The following is a 21,685-nucleotide window of genomic DNA, read 5'->3' on the forward strand; positions in this document are numbered from 1 at the left end:
ATTTGTAAACAAAAGTTAACTCAAACTGTGCTTGCACATCTTGTTTCCGTCGTGTATGGTTTTAATATATGATTTAATTTGTCAAATATGCATTTTACTTAATTATAGTGGCTTGTGAAAGGGTCAGGTCTGTTTACATTGAATGGGTCTGGAGAGGTCGTCCAACGTGACGTCACCAAGAAGCGAGCCCGCGATTGGCCGACGGGGATCCGGAAGTGATGGGCTGACTGTTGACAGGTCTCTGTTCTAAGGTTATTTCTCAGTGGAATGATGGTGAGATTCCAATAATGTTTTGACCCGCTGGATTTGCTCTGCTCCCAAACTCTGCCGACGACCGTAACGTTGTCGATTAAAGGTACTGTTGGTCACTGCGGTCATTTTCATCATTAGCTTTTGTGTCGAACATGTTAGCTTAGCTCTCTAACTAGCTTATCACTGGCTTATGTGACTGTAAATATTCAGCCATCTGGCTGGTTCTCCTTTAATCCGTTAGACAGCCGTGGTTGTCGGTCGAATTAAATAACTTTGACAAACAAACACATTTTGCGAGGCTAATATTTTCATGAAATCGGGAGTTTGAGCTGCGACAACTGAGGCAGCCCCAGTTGGCCGTAATTGTTAATTGTCTCCCGACAATTGTTACAAGTCGGGAGACAATAGTGGCTCTTAAAATGACATGTTACACAAATGAGTAGAAACTCCCTCTAAAGTGCAAATGTCGCTTAAGGTTTAATTTTTCTTTTTAGATTGTACATGCACGCGTATATATGTGTGTATGTATACACACAGTTACATATATAAGAGTTTGGGGGCGCACACGCATATATAAATATACGTATACTATGTGCATATACGTATACGTATACACACAAATCTATGTATACATATATAGATATAGACACATATATATTACATGTGTGTCTATGTTTGTGTGAAGTCCATTGTCCAAAGAAGATTACAGTCTTACTATGTCCTTACTAATTTTGTGCAGGTTAAATTTCGACTGTAGCCCTGCCAATCTCTACTTTGTTCCTGCAGTTTATTTACAGCCTCGGCGTCTGTAATGGACGGTGTGAAAGAGGTGAGAGTTGAAGCTGTGCCGTACTGCTGTTCCACCTGTGACGGAGGGGAGGTCGCCTGCCGCAACCTGGCGCGGCGCGGTAGGAAGACCCGCAGCCTGAGCACCTCTTCAGCCAGCAGCTCCTCAGAGTACAGGTTGGTTCATTGCATTAAAGACCACGAATGGGGATACAGGCTGTGGAAACAGCTGTGTGTGTCTTTGTTGACTAGGTTGCAGGCAGTGTGCGAGTTAACTGCTAGTTCTCTCTGGAATGCGGATGATGTAAGGGGGCTTTTTCTGTATGTGTAAGTAACAGACAAGAAGTTTAAGCAAAAGCGGAAGCATGTGGAGCCTGTCTTGACATTAAACTACTAATAGGGACTCCCCATTAATCAATGAGGAAGTTGGCAAATATTTGAAGAGCACATTTGCACAAGATGTTGAAACATATTCCTACACAGTTTTTTTTTTACTATGTCCTTTGAATATGCTGATGGCCTTTTTAGTATTTTATGTCAGTGACTAATAAAAACAAGCAAAGGCTTCCAGGGAGCCTTCTGTAATTCTTGTCAGAAGTTCCCAAAAGTTGAAGATGTGTGAACTTAAGGTATCTTGATAACAGTAATCTGTGATTATTGACTAATATCTGCAGACTTTATATATATTGGCCACAATGATCAATTTTTCATGAGGGATGTACAGTGTTTAGAACCAACAGAACCCTTTTGCTGTCAAAGAATGACAGTAAAGTCTGATCTATTTGTGTCAGAATGGAAATCTTTACTATTTATCAGCTACATTTTTCTACTGACTTTTTACACTTACTCAATAATAAAGTGTCACCTCACACTCTTGAAATTAACTACCATTATAGTAGCAGCTGTATTGGTATTTAAACTGCAGCGTTAGGAACCAGTAAACAGCAGATGGTGCACAGAATCAGACCTTTAAGAGCATTTGTCGGCTGGGGGATTGGATGTGGCTCACAGGCTTCTCTGGTTTAAGGCGACGCCTGTAGCTTCCTTCTGTGGCAGCTCACAGCCAGTGACCATTTCCCCCGTTAATCCCATGTGATCCTGTGACCAATGATTAAAACAGTTCAGCTTCATGTCTCCAGAAGAGTATTTATTACAGTTGTTATAAATGGATTTACGTAATAATCCACAGTTTGTGAACTGTAGTAGCCATAGTAACTCATTTTAAGAGATCCTTTCATGTCTCAATCACTGGGTTACTACTCTTTAGGCTTTAGAAAATAAAAGCGCAACCTATTTGATGGGAACCCTGAAACAAAATGCACTAAAATTGAGGCTGCTAGAAACCGCATTTAACACAAATGCAGAAATAACAGTGACGCATCCAATTGACCCTTTAGCAGTTTCACACATCTTTGTGATTGCAGCGCGTGCACGTGCTGCTGTGGCGATCCCCTCGGTGTTTTTTTCTCTTCACTCTCTGTTCTTCTCCCTCTCTTTCAGGAGAACCCAGTCCCTACATGGACCAAGCCCTGTGACCACATTTGGCCCAAAGGCATGTATGCTTCAGATCCCACAAGCAGTGATGTAAGTCCAGGCAGATTTTGCACCAACACATCTTTATATTTAACCAGGACTTCTTAAAATGGTGGTTTTATAAACTCTTCAGTTGTATGAAATATTTGCATGGTGCGGAAAAAAAAAAGTCTTAAGTAGAACAACAAATTGGTGGTTTGCATATGTCTATTATGGGAGGAAAATTCCTGATATTTAAGACTCACAGTCATTCTACTGTGAGGGTATTGGGAGCAATAACAGTGAGGAGTGTTATAGATGACATCTAAAAGGCATTTCACAAGCAGCCTGTTGAGTTGCCTGAAGACAGACATCGCTTTCAGACACCAATTCCTTTTGTAACTTCTTCTAAATGTTGTTTCTCAGAAGCCTCTCTTGAGGTTTGCCTTGTACTTTGGTAACATCCTATTTTGTAATGTCACAACCAGAAAAGAAGAAAAAAAAACCATCCTGGGTGACTTGTGTTTTTTTTGGTTGCGCTAATGACACGTGAATGAATAACAGCAGTGTTGGAGTAAGTGGTTACAGTACAAAAATATAATATAAAATAAAATATAGCTGAAGGCACTGATGGATTTATGAAGTGACTCACAAATTGCAGGCTGCTGCATTAGAAGTTTAGGCATAATTAGGCATAATTACACATGTCTAACATATTTGCATTTATGCTGGATGCATCTATTCCACTTTCTATCCGTCCTTCCGTGACCCTGCCCTATCCGCCCTCCTCCCTTACCCAGCCGACAATCAGCAGCCTTCCACCGTTGCCTGGGGGGGGTCGTGCCTGGAGACAATGTTGATTGTAACTGATAAACAAAGTTGAATTAAACTGAAATCGGCTGATGCTGAAAACGCTTTCAGGCAACAGTGTTTTTTGTCAGCAGCTATAAACTAAATTATTAATTTAAATATATAGCCTTGAATGAGATTTTTCCTTTTTGTTTTTAAGGAAACATTTTTGATCTCTTCTAAAGGAAAATGCTTGTCCTGCTGGGTCACAGCAGGTCAGTCGAGTTGGCTTTAATGGGAGGACGACTGTCAAGGCTGCTCAACAGGTCAAAAGTGGTGAGACCAGGTGGTCACCACGGGACCACGATGAGGGTCGACATTTCAGAATGCAGGGACAATATTTCGGAGCATATTAAGAATAAGAAATCTGTCAAAAGATCAAAGTCATCCCAAACTAAACCTTCCAGCTCTGCAAAAGGTGGGGCAGTGGAACTAGCGTGTTGGTTTTGCTCGTTTGTTGCACATTTATTCGATTTTGATCAATCGTACGTCTGATTTTCTGATATGTTGGACACACTTTTTTTTCCAAAACGGGCGTTGTGTTAATCGTGCCCACGCTTTCATAATTGTTTTTTATGGTTAGACATATTGTGCTCTTGATTAAGTTTAAGGTGGGCGAGAAAATTTGAAAAAGAAATACCGGTATGTAAAGAAATCTTTATTCCATAAATCCCTGTTACTGTAGGCTGATCAAGAAAATACATACTGATGGGTTAAATATAGAAATACATTTAAGCCAAATACAGTATAATAGCAAAGTTCTTTTTGTGTCTTGAATTCTGCCAGAAACGCTGTCCTGTATCTATATTTATTATAATAATACACTGGGAAACTGACTAATTTTTACAGAAACTAGTTTTTGTACATCCTGTTGAAAATAAAAGGAAACCAGGAACAAACCAGTCTGAGAGCTCAGACCTCCACCAAGCAGCTCATTTCCCCACAGATTGTGACTTGTGGAACAATACAGGCAGTAGTAATAAAAGGCTACGTAGTGTAGTAGACTGCTTTATGATCAAAGCCCTCTGGCTTTGATTTTTTTTGAAGATCAAATGTCAACGTCCCTCTGGAATCCAGAACATCTCCGAAATATAATGAGCTCTTCCTTGGCCCAATGTCAACAATTCCCTGAAAGTGTCAATAAAATCTGTTTAGAACTTTTTGAGTTATTCTGCTACCAGACAAACAGTCAGGCCCACACTGGCTGTCACCTTAACTCCTCGGTGGAGATTAGAACATTCATCCGCTGAGACCTGGTAAATTATTCTCACTGGAATTCCCCTTCTAAAGGTTAAAGCAATGACAACAATAAAACATTAAAAGGATGCTTTTTTTGCAGCTTATTGTGCCACATGACATTTGGGAATTCCTTTTAAGTGCAAGTAATGGAAACCCCACAGCAGGGTTAAATATTCATCCCCACTCTGGTTATACCAGTTTGGGTGGAAAGCCATGTCAGGGATCGCAACAGCACACCTGTCCAATAAGAAGAGGTCTTCTGAAGTGGGTGGGGCCAGCACAGCGGTGTGGGCGGGGCTGCTGCCAGGCCCCGCTTAAATAAGAGCCGCTCCTCTGAGGCACAGACAGAATGCAGGAAGTTTTCATTCTGAAGCCCTGAGGACAGGCGGAAAGTGGCAGTGAGACCTGCTGGAGGGGAAGCGATCCCAGCGGCTCCGGCTCCGCTTATGGAGAGTCTGCCGGGCGCTCACGTGACTGGCAGCTGACAGCTCGAGCCCGACAAGAACCCTGGCTCGGATACTCTGTGGCGATATGTGGCACTCGGGGAAGCTGTTGGAGGCAGAATGAGTTACAGTACGGGTGTGGACTCCTGGGACTGAACCCAGTTAACCTGCTGAGTGGAGCTGAAGAGCATCGCAGGATACATGTGTGCATCCATGAAGTTGGACCATCTGATTCTGCAGGATATTCCTGTCAATGACAACCAGAAAAAAGTGTGGAAATGGTGAGAAGTCCGTCCATGTCTGGTCACTCTGGTGGTGATCTGGAGGAGAGTGGTAGTTATAAAGACAAGCAGGTGGCAGCCCCTTCGCTGCCTTATTAGTGTGTTACTAGCGTGTTATTTTCCTCTCTGATGTGCTCGCATGTTAAACCTTCCTGAAAATGGACGATGCTTTGAAGTGGTCAGCTGGTGAAACCGACGGTGAATACACCAGTTCGGATGCTAATAAGGCTTCGGTGTTTACCCTCTTTTTGGAGAGGTAGAAGGGCTCCAGGTTGTGCTCCCTGTTCACAAATGCATCAGTCAGGTTCACATCATTTCATTACATTTGGATACGTTGTTTCCTAATACTAGAATCTGAGCTTTCGCTAATCTGTCAAGTAAAGTATTGGACGTTTTCAGGTTTTTGACGACACTCCCGTAATCTATTGATTGTTAGGTGTGGGTGTGGGTGTGATGCCTCTTGTGTTGAAATGTCATTTCAGCTTTATTGTGTATTTTAGGTGGAGGACATAAATCATCCAGCATGGAGTTTTACTATCTGTGTAGACTCTTCTCAGTATCACAGCCGAGGCCTGCAGCCAACCCGATTTTACCCGTTCTAGTGACATGTACTCATTCCGTACAATTATCCTGCCATCGTTAGGTCCCGAGGCGTTATCACCTCTGTCACCATCGTTATGAAGAGAGAAATCACACCAACGAAAAGGACACAAATATCTTGAGGTCGGAGTTTGGAGCTTAAGCGACGAGTCTAATATTAATTTGGAATCATTCCTATTTTAGCATTTGCCATCAGCTGATGGGGTCTGAAATCGGCATTCTTCACGTATGAGTGGCATAAATGTCAGCAGTGCCGCTGCTAATTTCTCTGTTTTCTGTAGTGAAAGTAGAAAAAAGTGCACGTAAATCAGTTTTAACTAGTGAGGGGGTTAGAAAAATCCCTCCATTGTGTCAGAAAGGCGTTGATGTACATCGCTGGAGTCCAGATGTATCCGTGACAGTCGGCTGGTTGACGATCGTTAAAACAGTATTATATATTGCTATATTGGTGGCTGCCCCTGCTCATCAGCTCACGACAACGATGCACACTGATGCTTCCAGCAAGACAACAACGGCCAACGTTCGCCTCCATGCGCCCAGGTTTCTGTTCTGGAGGGAACAGGGCATCCGACGCTGTGGAACCCTTAAGGAGCGTGATCCGTAATGGGGCTTTTCGGCTAGGACCCGCCCTGCTATATTCTGCCTGATTGCACAAAGGTTTAATTGTCGACTTATTAGACTTCCTATTATTGGGCGTTTAGTTTTTAAGGTTTCTACTGTTGCCTGGTGGAATTTTGGCTCATTCCACCTGACGGAACTGGTGTAACAGGGTCTGGGTTGCAGAATTCTAGGTGTGACAGTGTGCTGTTATTTGTATTGATGGTCATGGCAACATCAGGGCTTTGGAAGGTGATCCGGGGGTTCTGCCCTCTCCCCCTATCTTGTCCCGTTCAGCTTTTCCCACACTGAAGTGACACATTAATTAAGGAACTTTTCCCCCTTTGCACATTCATCATTTTCCCGTTCCAGAGGTGTAGTCTTGTATTTGTGTGTCCAGGCACATCCAGGACCCTGCCAGCCAGAGACTTACGTGGAACAAACCACCTCAAAGTGTCCTTGTCATCAAGAAGATTCAAGATGCCAGTCTGCTCCAGCCCTTTAAGGAGCTCTGCGTTTTCCTCACCAAGGTTAGTTCAAACATTCGCCGTGAGTGCAAAGCTCATGTTGACGCGTGCTGTCAACACAAACGTTACAGGACTCTAGGTGACGTCTTGGGAACATGTTTTATTTACTCTTGCTGGGCAGACTTGGGAACAAAAGAAGTCCACATCAGCGGGGGGGGTCTGAGAACTTCCCTAGTGGTTCCCTGAAATGAGTCGGGACTGTTTGTCATCAGCTCAGCATGCGCACGTGTGTGTTTTCGCTCCGTTGCAGGTGAAAAACATGATTGTTTACGTGGAAAAGAAAGTTCTGGAGGATCCAGCCATATCTGGAGATGAGAACTTTGGGGCCATCACGAAGAACTTCTGCACTTTTAGAGAAGGTGTGAAAAGCACCCGCCGCTGTTCTCCCTCCATTTCCTGTAACAAAGCAATGAGGTCGTCATCAGTCTACAGTTACGTGCCTTGTTGTTCCCAGACCTGGATGACATATCCAACCTGGTCGACTTCATCATCTGTCTGGGGGGAGACGGAACTCTGCTGTATGCCTCGTCGCTCTTCCAGGTATTTGCGCGTCACTTCCTCTAGACGGTTTTGAGAACTTTGGAGGCGAAGATGCGATTCACAGCGTCAAAGCAGCTGTCACACCCTGTGCTCGTCCACAGGAGAGCGTTCCTCCAGTCATGGCGTTCCACCTGGGTTCCCTGGGCTTTCTGACACCTTTCAAATTTGAAACCTACCAGTCTCAGGTTACCCAGGTTATTGAAGGTATTTGACTGAGTTGTGGAGCGCGCTGTGCGTTCCGACTGGAGTTAACGCGCGGGTTTATTGCAGGAAATGCCGCCATCGTCCTACGCAGTCGCTTAAAAGTCAGGGTTTTCAAAGAGAACTGGGAGAAGAAAGCCAGAGTGGACGACATGGGCATCATCCTGACCAACGGGGACGTTGACTGCGGCAGAAAAGTGGCGCAGTATCAGGTAACGGCCCGCAAATCCAGTCCTCCGCCGTGTCTGGTTGGTGGTTTCGCATGACGACGCGGGCAGATGGATGTTTCTCATACGGGAGAAGAGCTTCAATTGTGCCACTCAGAAAAGAGAACAGTCGTCCCCTCGTTCCTCAGTGTACGCACGTAAAATGGAAGTCTAAATGGTACATTCCATTAAAGCCACAGGTGTTCTCATTGTTGCCTTCAGGCTAATACTTTTAGAAGCCATCATGCCGTCAGTCAACCTGTTTGTAGGGTCCTTGAATCTCACAGAGCTAGTGATTGTTCAGCGTCTACTTTGCTTATTTAGTTTTCATTGTGTGTTGATTCAATAAATAACACAATATTGTGAATGTCATAAATCTTGACAACTGTCCAGGCATTCTTTTGGGGCTGTGTCCCGCTGACACAAACACTCGATCTGCAGACTTTGTGCCGTTTTAGCGAGATTTGTTTCAGTCCCATCGGCCCGTGTGTGTTTAAGGTGCTGAACGAGGTCGTGGTGGACAGAGGCCCCTCCTCGTACCTCTCCAACGTGGACCTCTTTCTGGACGGACACCTCATTACCACCGTGCAGGGAGACGGTAAGCAGGCAGAGACGCTCTGCATTCTGGGAAATGCAGTATTTTAATGAACGCTTGCTCTGCACTGACATTATTTATTCTTCACATTCGGTTCTTGTTGTTTATTTTTGCACCATTTATATACTCACTGACACTGTGTGTGTGTGTGTGTGTGTGTGTTCCATCAGGCGTGATCGTTTCTACACCAACAGGAAGTACAGCGTACGCAGTGGCAGCAGGAGCGTCCATGATTCATCCCAACGTCCCCGCCATCATGATCACCCCTATTTGCCCTCACTCCCTCTCCTTTAGACCCATCGTGGTGCCCGCTGGTGTGGAACTCAAGGTACTGGTGACTTTGTCCTGGGTGTCCAGGATTTGAATAAGCTTGTACATATGATGTCATAACATGCGACGCCTCTGTGGCGTGTTTTAGGTTATCGTCGCTCACTAACTTTTCTAGTTTTTTCTCGTCATTTTCCAGATTATGTTGTCCTGCGACGCCAGAAACACAGCTTGGGTGTCTTTTGATGGGCGAAAAAGACAAGAGATCTGCCACGGGGACAGGTTCGTCTACATGCTTCCTCGTCTGTTGCGTCACAGCGAGACAAAGCCCATTAATACTGGATAAGAAGTTTAACTCCTTAGGCTGCTGCATCAACACTTACCAGTTGTTTTATGTAACTTGAGCCAGATTAAAGGGCCAAAAGAATCTCAGGTGGGCGGCTACATTTATGTAACTCACCCAGAGATTATCTTCTATTATCTTTATGCTTCTTGAAAAGCTGATATCAACGGCTCCTTTCTTTCCTCGTTGACACATCCACCTCTGTGACCCTGTGCTACTGATTATCTTGTTCCAGTATCACCATCACTACTTCCTGCTTCCCTGTTCCCTCCATCTGTTTCCGGGACCCGGTCAACGACTGGTTTGAGAGCCTGGCCCAGTGTTTACACTGGAACGTGAGGAAGAAACAGAACTACATCAGCTCGGAGGATGAGTTCTGAGCTCTCTGAAGCCTCTGGGACTCAGACTTGATCTGGGTCTGACCGTGCTCTGTGCCATTTTGTCTTGTACAGCTTAAAGGGAGAAGGGATGTAACTAAATTCCATAACTTGTGATTTTATAACCCCATTTTGATATATAACAGGGATTATAGCCATGAGGAAGTCTAAACAGAAAGAATAGATGCTCAGATAATTAAAATATATATATATATATATATATATAAAGAACATATAAGACCTGAAAAGGACCTTAATATAACTAAAAAATGTTTTCTGAGATGTCTGTGATGTGGAAAAACCTTTAAAACTAAATTCTTCTTAAATGAAAGCTATTTTAAAATAATTCTTTTGCTAATTGTGGATTCTAAATTTGACTCTAATCAGACTCGTGTGTGGATACTGTGTGATTGTACGTTTAATGTATGCAGCCTTAATGATGTAAAACAATGTCAAAGCTCAACCGATTTCATGCGTTACCCTGCCCAATCTGTCAGTTTATGAATGGAATTTGGTCCCGGTTCTTTTGTGGCTTCCTCCTGCCTGCAAGTCAAAAGAATTTGCAGAGAAAAATATCTTAAATCCAGACATCTAAATAGTCACTGCAATACATCGGGATGGGTGTTATCAAGTCCGATGTAGCACTTTTTAAATGGAAAGGTCGATCGCAGGGACACGTCGTAGCTGCTATTCCATAAACAACAGCTAAATCTCTCCCATAATAAAGCCTTCAAAAACGTAAGACTTCAGTTCGTTTAACAGATATATGGATTTAGGGGTTCTTTGGGGAGGAATTCACTCAGCAATAATTGCCCCCTGTGCAGACTGTGCCTTAAACTCCGGAATCATTAATGTATAGAAGCATCTCTTGAGGTTTACATCCTGATTGTCACGTTTTAATCACACACTTGCAGGTCTGTGATCTGCGTTTTCATTGTGGACTGTTGTCTTTGCTGTCTACAGTATGAAATTTGATCAATAGTTGATCAGGTCAGGCAAAGACCACGATTCCGATGCCTGGCTCATCTTTTTAAATCCATTTTTACGCCCTCTAAGCCATAGCTGAGCTCTGTATAGGTTTTCTAGACGTGTGCGCAATGAAGGTGATTTCCGTTTGTTTTTTTTAAATGTTAACAATTCAACACTTTTGCTTCACCAGTTGCAGCAGCAGGTTAGACCTGTCTCACCGTCAGCGTTATTGGGTTTTTACATATCAGTCCACCAACGTCGACACACAATCAGAGGCCTTGTGTCACTACGCAAAGACGTGTCGTAATCCCGGAGTGGACCAAATGAGCTCGAAAAGGCAATCATTCCTTTAACTGGGTATATGTGAACCTTCAGTAGGATTTGTCCATCATTACTAACAGTTTACTGTGTATCATTGTTGAAAATAAAACCTGTTTGGTACTTTTTTACTGTATATGAATACCTTCTTCTTCTGTGGTTTATTGATTGTTGTAAAGGCACTGTTTTGACGGCCTGTAATCAGTCATTGAAGTACAATGGATCGAGCCAAAGCTCACTCGGACATTCCAGAGGCTCATTAATAGGTGTAGGTGATTTCTGACCTATGTTTTAGACACTGGAAACCAGATCGTCTCTCAGCATTCTTCTTCCAGACAGTTTCTGACATCTCGAGAAGGAGTCGGCCCTCAAAGTGCTTTTCATTTTTGAAAATCCAAAAGCCTCTAACTCTGACTTTTATATCTGTATGTTTGTTAAGGTTTCTAGCTGTTTCTGCTACTTTATCCCCTCTGGAGCACTTTAATAAACAGTGGCGATGTAACCAGGAAATGTGTGTGTCGTATCTGAGCACACCTCAAACGGGTAAAACGGGTGTTTGTGCCAAAGGGTGCATTAGACGCAGACTGTTTCAGATAACAAAATCGCTTTATTAAAATCTTCGTGTAAAGACAAATGCTTGATTGGCTGCAGTAAGGTGCTTCAAAAAATTTGAAATAGAAAGGGCGTCTATAGTTTAGCGTTGCACAAAGTAGTCCGACATTTACAAAAACGGGAAATGAAGATAAATTACTAAAACTTACAGGAAGCAGGCGCGTTATTACATTAATGGGGGGAAAACACAAAAGCTTTGGTGCTTCCACCCAGCAAACTCACTCTGGTGGAAACAGGATCACCAGTGGCTGATGGGAATCCACTACGAAGGCATTTGAAGTATTTTCGTACAAAAATGCTGGGCTGCTGCCAATTTGAGGCACACTGACGGCGCCTCTGGACGCCTCGGACCGGCTCCTTGGTCCGCAAAGGTTTAAATCACCTGCTCGGTGCAAACACTGTAGGAAAAAGCAAAAGAGTGAGGTTAACGTGAGCATTTACCGCCTGTTAGACAATATTAGCACCTGTAAAGGCGCGGTATATTGGGAAAGCTGAGGTTTCTGAGAATAAGTAACCCGATTATATAGAGGGAAGTAGTTTTTGACATTGACTAATCTCTGCTGAGATCCTGCCGAACACAATATCTGTTTATTTCGTTGGACTGGTGCCACCACAAAGTACGAGCGGCTCACTCACTTCTCTCCCTCAGGCCTTGGCCGAACCTGTGCACCAGCCTGACGAGGCCCCAGATTAAAACCACTTTAATCAGCAGGGAGATCAAAGTTCCGGTGACTGCAGCTGCTTCCACTGTGTATGTGTTGTCCAGGGACCATTTTTTTACCACCTGCAATTAAAGTTAATCACAGTTTTACTGGCATAAACTCCACAGCTCATGGTACATTTCATCACATCTAAAAAAAAACCCCGATGTAGTGTCAACAAACAGCGCTGAGCCGCTGCCGTTTGTCATCTGGATACCTTCAGCCAATAGAAATGTTAAAGGCCAACTCAAAAAGTGTCTAAGGGTGACACTGCTCAAAGGGAACGGAGATAAAAACAAAGAACAAAGCCAGTTCGAGGACTGAATCCTGGGGTGCTCCAGATTCTGTTGACTGTTTTGCTTTGATTTCCCTACTGTCAACAAAGCAAAGCCTCAGGAAACTCCAGAGTGTTTGTAGCTTCACATGTACCTGCTCAAAAATTACTACAGAAAATCGAATCTAAGGTCGCGAAGTTCAGGACTCTTAATCTTAATCGGCGGGACCGTATCTTCCGTATTTCTGTGTTGGGCAAGTTTTAATGAAAGGTAATGTGGGCAATCCTTTTAGGTCCCTAGAAGGTGCTCCAGCTGACAACAGCTTGCTTTGACCATGAGGAACAACCTACCTCTGGTTCCACGTGTTTGATGAAGGTGCAGATTCAGCGAATGTGCCGTAAAGTGCTTTCAAAAAACAGCCTCACCTTGTACATGAGATACACAAAGAAGGCGACCTCGGGCAGATTCTGCATCACAAAGATCCAGACTAACACCTTGGCCTCCTTCAGAACCTGAAAGACAGAGACGAGGAACAAACAAAGACGTGGTTTTGGGGTGTGGTTTTTTCGTGGTATTCAGGATAGAAGATGGGCGCTTACAGCAACGATCCCGACGGTGGCCGTCAGGCAGGTCCACGCCACCCCAACCACCAGCAAGATAGTGTTGATGGGAGCGGATATGGCCAGGTCGGACGTGGTGATCAGGACGTACAGACACAACTACAACACACACAACAGTAACGCACCATGAATGATGGAAAGATTGCAAAGATCCTTCCGCCCTTCTCCACTAAAGGCCGCCATTTTGTAGGAGCCAAATACAAACTCTGCGTCATCAGAGTTCCACCGGTTACCACGGAGACAAATGTATTTTTAAACTCTGACTTGCCAGAGTTCACTCACATGAAGGCGTTAACATGTAAGCTGCATGAATGTGCGCCGTCTGATGATGTCATCAAGAGGCAGCTTGATGACATATTGGGCGGTGGCGTTTCCTTGTAGCAGCGGTCATGGCCCTCACACGCACGTTCTCCTCATTTAACAGAGCTTTCTGCCTCATTCGGGTGTGACACAGCGTGAGAGGCTGACCGGCCCTCCCAGATGAGTGAGCGGGGCATCAGTACCAGCAGTATCAAGCGCTGCGCTGGGTCCAGAGAGAACCAGGACGAAGAGTTTAGTCTAACGGCGGCCGATTGTTTTAGTGAAGCAGCCGCGGAGCCGCTGCGATCTGAAGCCCGACTGAAGCTCCTCCGGGAAATCGTGTTCTCAGATTGGAGCTCCGCTAAAACCGACAACGGGAGCGTCTGGAGTTCTAGAGTCTGGCGTTCACGATGATTGTTTTGGTTTTGAGAGGGTCTTTCTCATCTATTGTCAAGTCCTGGTTAGAAACCGTGGGAAACCCCCACCTGAAACCTGCTGATGGGGCAAAAATCTTTGAATGCGAATGGGCCTTTTTTGTTGTCATGAAACCTCTTTTAAGTCATTCTGGATGCTTGAGGGGGGACATATTTCCATATTCTCTGAGATTTTAGACAGATTTTTCTGCAGAAAAATACAACAAAACATCGGTGATTTTTTTTTCTGACTCTTCTCTCAAGTCTCTTTTGAGCTGAGGACCCCTGGGTGCTCAGAGCCACAGCAATTAAAATCGTTGGGTCACCTGAGCCTGCAGGTCGAACGTCACCATGGAGAAACAGAGATTAAGCAGGAAGTATTGCTGCTGGAGGCTCTCCAAGGCTCCGCCCACCCGGAAGGCCATCATGTTGGGCCTCTGGATGAGCAGGGTGGCGCAGAGAACGTGGATGGTGCCCAAACACATGATGCACACAAAGCGGACCTGTAACCACAGACAAGGGCAGGATGGTGTATCACACAGGCTGGCATAAGTGTTGCTGTAGGAACATCAGACCACAGCGTTCCTAACGTGCCCAGCTCACCACAATTATACAATTATGCTGTTTGTCTGAGATGAAAATGTTTTCTGAAGCTATAAGGAACCAGAGTCCATCTTAATTTCTTCCCGGGTGGCTGAAAAACCAAAGGAATCATGCCGCACTTCCCTGCTGGGTTGAGCAGAAAGTTTAAAGCTTGTTTGGTCCTGTGGATGCACCACTCACACAAGTGACAGATGTTTTTCATGGCTGTGTGATTTAGAATAACTGGAAAGAGATCACACACCTCGTGGAATTCTGTTTTGCTCAGAGCTTATTGGCCACGTGCCTGCTTGAAGGGCTCAGGGAGTGGGGGCAGGCAGGTGTGTACTTTTGAATTAACCTCCACGTAGCAGGCAAGGTGATGTGAGGTCGTGCCATAACGATGACAATAATGACTTCTTACACGGTTAACTATCTCTTCCAGCTCAAAGTGACCAGGATTCATCCTGATCTAACAGCAGGGAGCTTTACAGACACCTCCGTGGTGATGCAGCAGCCAGTCGGAACATGTTTAACCACATTCTTGTTACTAGAAGACCTCTGTCTGTCAGCCAAGGCTGCCTTTTTTTAAACATTGAGAGACATTTACGATCAAGATGTGATCAAACATGCAGCAGCAGTGACAGCCCTGCACCTGTTTTCCTTTGTCTCCTAAGAAATGCATTCATTTACATCAGCAGGTCCGAAAAATACCAGAATCAAACGTTAAAACCTTTACTGGTCAGGTTTGATCAGCCTGTTATTATATTATATCTTTAAATAACCTGTTTTAATCAATTCTATATTTAATATGGTTTTAAAAATGTTAAACTTTAGCTTTTTACTATCAATTCTCCATATGTCGCTCGGCGTCATCTCAGATTAGCCAGCAGAGGGAGACCTACCAGAAGCTCCTCTTTGCCCTTTGACCCAAGCACAGAGAAGTTGACCACCGATCGAATCATCAGCACCACAATGCTGAGCACAAACACCACCAGCTCCTGTCGATTCTCCTGCAGCACACCGCGGACGATGTAGTATATGCAGAACACTGCACAGAAAAGACCAGGAATCCTTTTTACATTTCTTTCCCCTAATTTCCCAACTAGCCCTTTATTTCTTAAAAAAAGCTGTATTCATGTACTCATTCTAATCCCATGATTTTTTTAAAAACAAAACAAATGTACTCACGTATTCCTATCAGCAGGATGAGAGACACTGTGAAGTTGTCTTCATCAAAAATGTCTGTGTTCTTGTGCTGCTTGTAGATGCTGGATATGGTGAGGCCCAGCAGCCCCAGCAGCGACGCTATGGTGAAGCAGAAGTAGAGCCTGACCAGCCATGACAGCTCCGACCAGGGTTTTATCTGGGAGAGAGAGAAAAGAACAGCATTGTAAGACGTCTTTTAACCAGAACTATTTCAACAATGTCAGGGACTCAGGTCTGATAAGAAAAATTAAATAGATTATTGGTTCCTGAATATTGTAACCATAGAATTTTTTTTCCCCCTCTCTCTTTTGGTGAAACTTGCAAATAAATGCCAGATTGCAATCTCTACTGTGCCAACTTCTATTATTTCAAAGGAAGAGGAAGCAGAAGTTCATCTTACGGGTCCACACGGCGTTGGGATCAGTTCCTGGTGTCTGGGCCTGAGGTTAGGAGACAGGAGGTCTGACTCACGCAGCGGCTGATCAGACAAGTGGCCGCTCAACAAAGGACTGCAGCGCAGAGGAAAACAATGCAAATGAAATGGCAACAACAAACAATCTTCCCTGACCACAAGCCTGACATTTAGGGCCAAGTTGTGCCAGCTGATTTAACATAAACAGCAGCACATAAACATATTCATCAGTTTAAAAGTGCCAATGACAAGATGAGGAGCAGCACCTCCTACCGACGCTTAGCAGTTTATAAAGGTAATTGCTATGATTGGTGTAAGTTGAAAGAAATGTGTGATGTGCATCTGGTGAATATGTTTCACTCAGACACTGATTCCGTTTAATTTAATTAGAGATTCTGGGAGGTCTTGAATTCAGGTGAACTTTGTAACAGCGGCCTAAAGCAGATGAGTAAAGTGTCAATAACATGAAGCGATATAGACATGTGCTCTTTTACAACAGTCATGAGACCCTGAGACTCTGGAAAACCTGGAGGAACCAGACTTTGGTTCTAAACATACACAATAGATGAATTAAATCAAATCTCAATCATTGTTTAATTGGTTTATCTGATTCCATACTTTAGATGCGATTGCCCTGTACATAAAATTGACTTTAATTTCAAGGTATTGGGAGAAATAAGCCTATCTCTATCCTATAGAGAGATTATCTGTCAGGGACTGACACTGTTTAGATTTCCTTTTTTTTAGAAGTAAGTTGTTTGATATAAAATGAGGACGAGTTGGGTTGAAACGTAGCTCACGAGAAGAGAAAAACATTTACTTTACTCATTACCGCGTTTTGGATGTACAAACTAGAAACTCGCCGCCTGACCTTGTCTCGTCCATGCCTTTGCAGACATTAATGGAGCCGGGCTTCACATTCCTGGGACACTTTGTTCTCAGCCCACCTTCTCAGGTCCGAACTTTTCTTTTCGGTTTGGCAGCAACGTAAAACAGGAAGACCGGTTTGTTGTGACCACTTCTTCTCTGGTTCCGGTCCACTCCTCGCCCCATGTTTTGGCTGATTTCAACACTGCTGCCCTCTACTGGACGGTCGTGAGAAGGCCCAATCAAATCTGATAATGGCTTCTTAATGGAAAATCTTAACATAACACACGTTTATACATTTTTCGATCGTGACATAGATGTGTCGGCTGTGTTTGTCGCTAATAAATGAGTAAATTCCACTTCTGTGCTGATGTTTGAAATAAATTTGGTTTTGACAATTGCTTTTTATTCAAGTGTAGACATCTGTTTAAAATCATCCAAACTAACCCATAGTAAAAAAAATTCATGCAAGTATGAATAACATGAATTAGATTAGGTTCGTTTAGCTTTTTATTTATTATTCATTGCCGGGGGTGGGGTGTGAACCGTACCGGAAGCGCTGGTGCTCCACGCTAATTAAAAGCATTATTCTACGAATCGCGGTCCCGAATGCTACATAGCTAACACCTATCGCTCAACGTATAAATAAGAATAGATATCGACACACTTACAATAACGATTACAATAAGACGATTTTTTTAAATCCCTCCCCCCTAGGTTGCGGAAAACGCTTTTAATTCCGAGGTCTCCGACCTGTATCCCGTCATTGTTTCCAGGTCTCTTGACGCTCATGGTCGCGGAAAGCCACGTATCCGACGGTCAGAACGGCAGATATGGACCAGACAGAGGTGCCTAAAGACGTGTGACCACTGTCGGCCCGACCGCATTTAACATTTCCATCATGTTGGGCAAGGAGCATGGTTAACATCCTTGCTACCGATATCATTTGGGCTCCCCAGAAGCCCACGTTGCCGCGAAATCAGTGGATAGTCTTAGCTAGCGCGAATGTTCAACTTCCTGTTATAACACTTAATGGCCCATTAGCCTGATTCTACAATGCCTTTTGAGTTTTATTGATGCACCGGGGTTCGGAGAGAGGTAAGGCTTTATGCGTGTATATATATATATATATATATATTTATTATTATTGTTCTTAATGCATGCTGCTGCACAGCTTGTGTTGGGTAAACGACCAGTCTTATCTGTTCTTATAAGTCAGTCCAAGGTTCACCTGCTCTTTCAGTTATTTTGGTGACGAAGGCGAACCATCATGATGCAGCAGCAGATGTCTCAGTACAACCTAGTGTAACAAATGATGAGTATTTTAACTGCTGAAAGGTCCGAACGCGCAGTTTGAGCTCAAGGACACATGTCACACTGCTTTTCCGAAAGGTGAACTGCTAGTCTCTGATCAAGTCAATTCAGATTCTAGATTTGCAGCATTTGCTGTAATTCCACGAATTCCTTGTGCGTGTGTCTTATGCAGATCTTTCAGCCTCTTCATCTTGCTTTTACTTCTGGGACCCTTACTGTGGGGCCCCTGAGCCGAGCAGCACAATCCCAGGGGGCAAACGGACTACCATGCACCTGCTGTGGCGCTTCCTGTCACCCTTCCGCTCTCGCCAGGAGCGGGTGGTCCTGGCGCGCAGCGACAGCCTGACGGGGGAAAAGGTGCTGAAGATCACTGTCACCGAGACGACGGTCATCGAGGCAGAGTCGGGAGTGTGGAACTGGCGCTCCATGGTCTACCTGGGACTGTGGTACTTCTTCAGCTTTTGCACCCTGTTCCTGAACAAGTACATCCTGTCGCTGCTGGAGGGAGAGCCCAGCATGTTAGGTAAAGACAGGTATACTTGTCAGCTACACGCAACACTGGCCTGAATGTCGTGCGTGTATTTAATACGACTCGTCAAATGTTAAGATGAACAAACTGGGTTTTAACAGTGTTTGCTTAGAAGAAACAAACATTTCTTCAATTGTCATTCACAGCCAATATAAATATTCATTGTTCCCTCCCAACCCTCAGGTGCTATTCAGATGCTCTCCACAACCATCATTGGCTGCCTAAAGATGTTTGTACCGTGTTGCCTGTACAAACACAAGTCTAGGAGCGAGTATCCCCAAAACTTCATCATGATAATGCTCTTTGTTGGACTCATGAGGTATCAGTATCTTCTATCTGTATATGTAAATATCTTTTCCTTCGAGTTATTGCATTATTGACCTTGTCCTACGTCCCTCCTGCCAGGTTTGTCACAGTGGTTCTTGGCTTAGTTAGCCTGAAGAATGTGGCGGTCTCCTTCGCAGAGACAGTGAAGAGTTCTGCACCCATCTTTACTGTCATCATGTCCAGGCTTATTCTGGGGGAGTACACAGGTACATAACTCCCCATTTTATTTATTTTTTCATTAGGCTGACAGCCTTAACTTGGTTGTTTTTTTTCAGTCTTTTTTATTGTATTTGTCTTTCTTATGTCATTGACAACATTAAAGAAATTAGCAATTTAGAAATCATCAGTGCTGCAGTGCCCACCTAAAAAGTTCCTGTTTCTTAGGAAAGTACTACACTCCCAAAAATTAATGTCGTGTGTAGCAAAAACCAGTTTTTCTAAATTTGAATTGTTCTTGTTGACTCTGAAGTGAACTAAAATGGCTGGACAATAGCAGTTGGGTTTCAATACCCCAACAAAAACCATTTTGACAATGAGGTCCTCCATTCTCTGTCTGTTCCTGCAGTTGAATGGAAAGATTCTAATTATGTTTCGGGACTGTTACTTTTGTTTAAGTTCACAACACCTTTTCCATAGCAGCCTTTGTTAGTGATGTGACCAAACTGGTTTGACTGAAACAGGGAAATCCAGTTTTGAATCCAGATAATGGTCTTTTCATGTGTTGTGACATGATTCTTTGCCCCTCCTCCACCCACAGGCTTGTGGGTCAATCTGTCCCTCTTCCCTGTCATGGCTGGCCTGGCTTTATGCACAGCCACGGAGCTCAGCTTCAACACGCTGGGCTTCTCCGCGGCGCTCTCGACCAACATCATGGACTGGTAATGGCAGCACCGTCATGGTACACGTGTGTATGAATCCACATTTATCCTGTTGCTTTTGGTCTCAGTCTGCAGAATGTTTTCTCCAAGAAACTGCTCAGTGGGGACACTTATAGGTTTAGGTAAAGTGACACAACTAAACACGTGGATTTATGTCATGTGATGCAGCCACATATTAATTATTATGTCCACTGACTGGTGTTGTTTCAGCCCTCCTGAGCTACAGTTTTATACCAGTGCTGCGGCAGTCATCATGCTTATACCTGCCTGGGTGTTCCTCATGGTGAGTGAGTAATAATGCCACACAGCATCAATGTGTATGAACACAGGCAAGATTTGCTCAGGGAAATCCACCTCCTCTATGTTTCCAGGACATCCCTTTTGTTGGGAAGAGTGGGCGGAGCTTCAGCTTGAGCCAAGACATGATCCTGTTGCTACTCTTTGATGGTACCCTGTTCCACCTACAAAGTGTCACAGCGTACGCGCTCATGGGACGGATCTCCCCCGTCACCTTCAGGTTGGAGTGCCAGTCTGCGCTTTAAGCGTTTCATCAGCAATCACCTTGAATTTAAGCTTCAGTGTCTCTGAGAATGAAAATACATTTCTAATAGCTCTTCGCCATTTTTGTCCACCCTATTTCTCCCACAGCGTCGCCAGTACCGTCAAACACGCTTTGTCGGTTTGGCTTAGCATCATCGTGTTTAGCAACCACATCACCATCCTCAGTGCCACCGGCACCGCCCTCGTCTTTGTCGGGGTCTTCCTGTACAACAAGGCTAGACAGCTCCAGAGAAAAACGCTGCAGACCATGGCTGCCGAGCAAAGCCACAAACCACTACTGAAGGACCAGAACTTACAAGCTGCTCAGTGAGGTCAAAGAATGGGGGGGGGGGGGGGACTGTATTAGCAAATCTGTGTTTGGTTCCATATGTGTTAGAGTGGGATGACTGGGCGTGCGCTGTTCTTCCCCCGACACACTTTAAAGGTTCTCAGTGTAACTGTCACGTCTTAAAGCTTTTATGAACGTCTCTGTTATTGTCTCGACGAAGGTCGGTGTCTGTTTGACCAAGCTGATTCTTGTCCTGTGGAACTGTATATAGACTATTTCTACATCCCATAGACTTTATTCACCCGATCACCTTTCTGTTTGTCATATTGGCCAGTAAAAGCAGAAGCTCAGGGTGTTTTATCTTGTTTGTCCTACTTTCTAGTCTGTGGTTAAGGTGCTGCTGTTTTTTGGATTTTTTTGTACATTGTACCATCTGCATCTATCTAAAGATGCATGTGCAATATGAGTGCCTACAAGAGGCCATTTTTGGAGGTTTGTCCAGTCACAACAGGCCTGTAATTTTTATATTAATCCAAATACTGCATTCTAAGAATGCTTTGTAATTCCTGAACTGTTGCAGATGCACACTGGTGGCTTCTGCCCCCACCTTTTCTCATTGTTTGTGTGTTGTCTGTAAAGAGAATCCTTCCATTTACAAGAGAATGCCTGAGTGAACGTGCCCACTTTTCTCTGCAGCAGTTTTCTTGTGGAATGTGAGTTTATTAAGATAGTGAAGTGCACCTGAAGGTGACCACTGTGGAAAATGAACTGAACACATGAATGCTTTATTTCTGCCACAGTCAGAGCCCGTTCTGATTGGTCACTCCTCGCCAAAGTCGCTGCAGTGACATCAGAGAAATCAAAAGGCTCAGACAGCATCAGAATCCAGACTGCAATAAAACCATTTCTCAGTTGTAC

At 44.2% G+C, this 21,685-nt stretch overlaps 3 protein-coding genes across 6 annotated transcripts; 2 read left to right on the forward strand and 1 right to left on the reverse strand.

The window, feature by feature from the left end:
* The first annotated feature begins 200 nt into the window (after nucleotides 1–200).
* On the forward strand, nucleotides 201–11,044 carry nadka (NAD kinase a). 3 transcript variants are annotated; one of them, XM_003962947.3, is made up of 12 exons: nucleotides 201–355; nucleotides 1,039–1,215; nucleotides 2,539–2,622; nucleotides 6,960–7,089; nucleotides 7,337–7,445; nucleotides 7,541–7,626; nucleotides 7,728–7,830; nucleotides 7,897–8,039; nucleotides 8,532–8,631; nucleotides 8,799–8,956; nucleotides 9,095–9,177; nucleotides 9,474–11,044. In XM_003962947.3, the coding sequence occupies exons 2-12, from the start codon at nucleotides 1,064–1,066 to the stop codon at nucleotides 9,616–9,618; spliced, it is 1,293 nt and encodes a 430-aa protein (XP_003962996.1). In that variant the 5' UTR covers nucleotides 201–355; nucleotides 1,039–1,063; the 3' UTR covers nucleotides 9,619–11,044. The 3 variants fall into 3 exon arrangements, with proteins under 3 accessions (XP_003962996.1, XP_011619528.1, XP_011619531.1); XM_011621226.2 differs by having other exon boundaries at nucleotides 205–273; XM_011621229.2 differs by lacking the exons at nucleotides 201–355; nucleotides 1,039–1,215 and adding an exon at nucleotides 3,560–5,362.
* A 449-nt stretch (nucleotides 11,045–11,493) lies between these two features.
* On the reverse strand, nucleotides 11,494–17,080 carry LOC101068812 (uncharacterized). The gene is made up of 9 exons (XM_003962948.3): nucleotides 16,895–17,080; nucleotides 16,012–16,120; nucleotides 15,594–15,768; nucleotides 15,308–15,453; nucleotides 14,150–14,326; nucleotides 13,090–13,209; nucleotides 12,916–13,002; nucleotides 12,151–12,298; nucleotides 11,494–11,912 (listed from the first exon to the last, which is right to left on the reverse strand). Exons 1-9 carry the CDS (start codon nucleotides 16,906–16,908, stop codon nucleotides 11,893–11,895), a joined length of 996 nt encoding a protein of 331 aa, XP_003962997.2. The 5' UTR covers nucleotides 16,909–17,080; the 3' UTR covers nucleotides 11,494–11,892.
* A 392-nt stretch (nucleotides 17,081–17,472) lies between these two features.
* LOC101069037 (solute carrier family 35 member E2A) lies at nucleotides 17,473–21,683 on the forward strand. Of its 2 annotated transcripts, XM_011621246.2 has the most exons (10): nucleotides 17,473–17,988; nucleotides 18,134–18,282; nucleotides 18,377–18,727; nucleotides 18,917–19,052; nucleotides 19,139–19,266; nucleotides 19,818–19,938; nucleotides 20,007–20,060; nucleotides 20,149–20,221; nucleotides 20,310–20,455; nucleotides 20,587–21,683. In XM_011621246.2, the coding sequence occupies exons 3-10, from the start codon at nucleotides 18,472–18,474 to the stop codon at nucleotides 20,807–20,809; spliced, it is 1,137 nt and encodes a 378-aa protein (XP_011619548.1). In that variant the 5' UTR covers nucleotides 17,473–17,988; nucleotides 18,134–18,282; nucleotides 18,377–18,471; the 3' UTR covers nucleotides 20,810–21,683. The 2 variants fall into 2 exon arrangements, with proteins under 2 accessions (XP_011619548.1, XP_029689640.1); XM_029833780.1 differs by lacking the exon at nucleotides 18,134–18,282.
* Nucleotides 21,684–21,685: the final 2 nt, after the last annotated feature.

This window comes from Takifugu rubripes, chromosome 3 (assembly GCF_901000725.2).
Source record: "Takifugu rubripes chromosome 3, fTakRub1.2, whole genome shotgun sequence".
Classification (NCBI taxonomy): domain Eukaryota; kingdom Metazoa; phylum Chordata; class Actinopteri; order Tetraodontiformes; family Tetraodontidae; genus Takifugu; species Takifugu rubripes.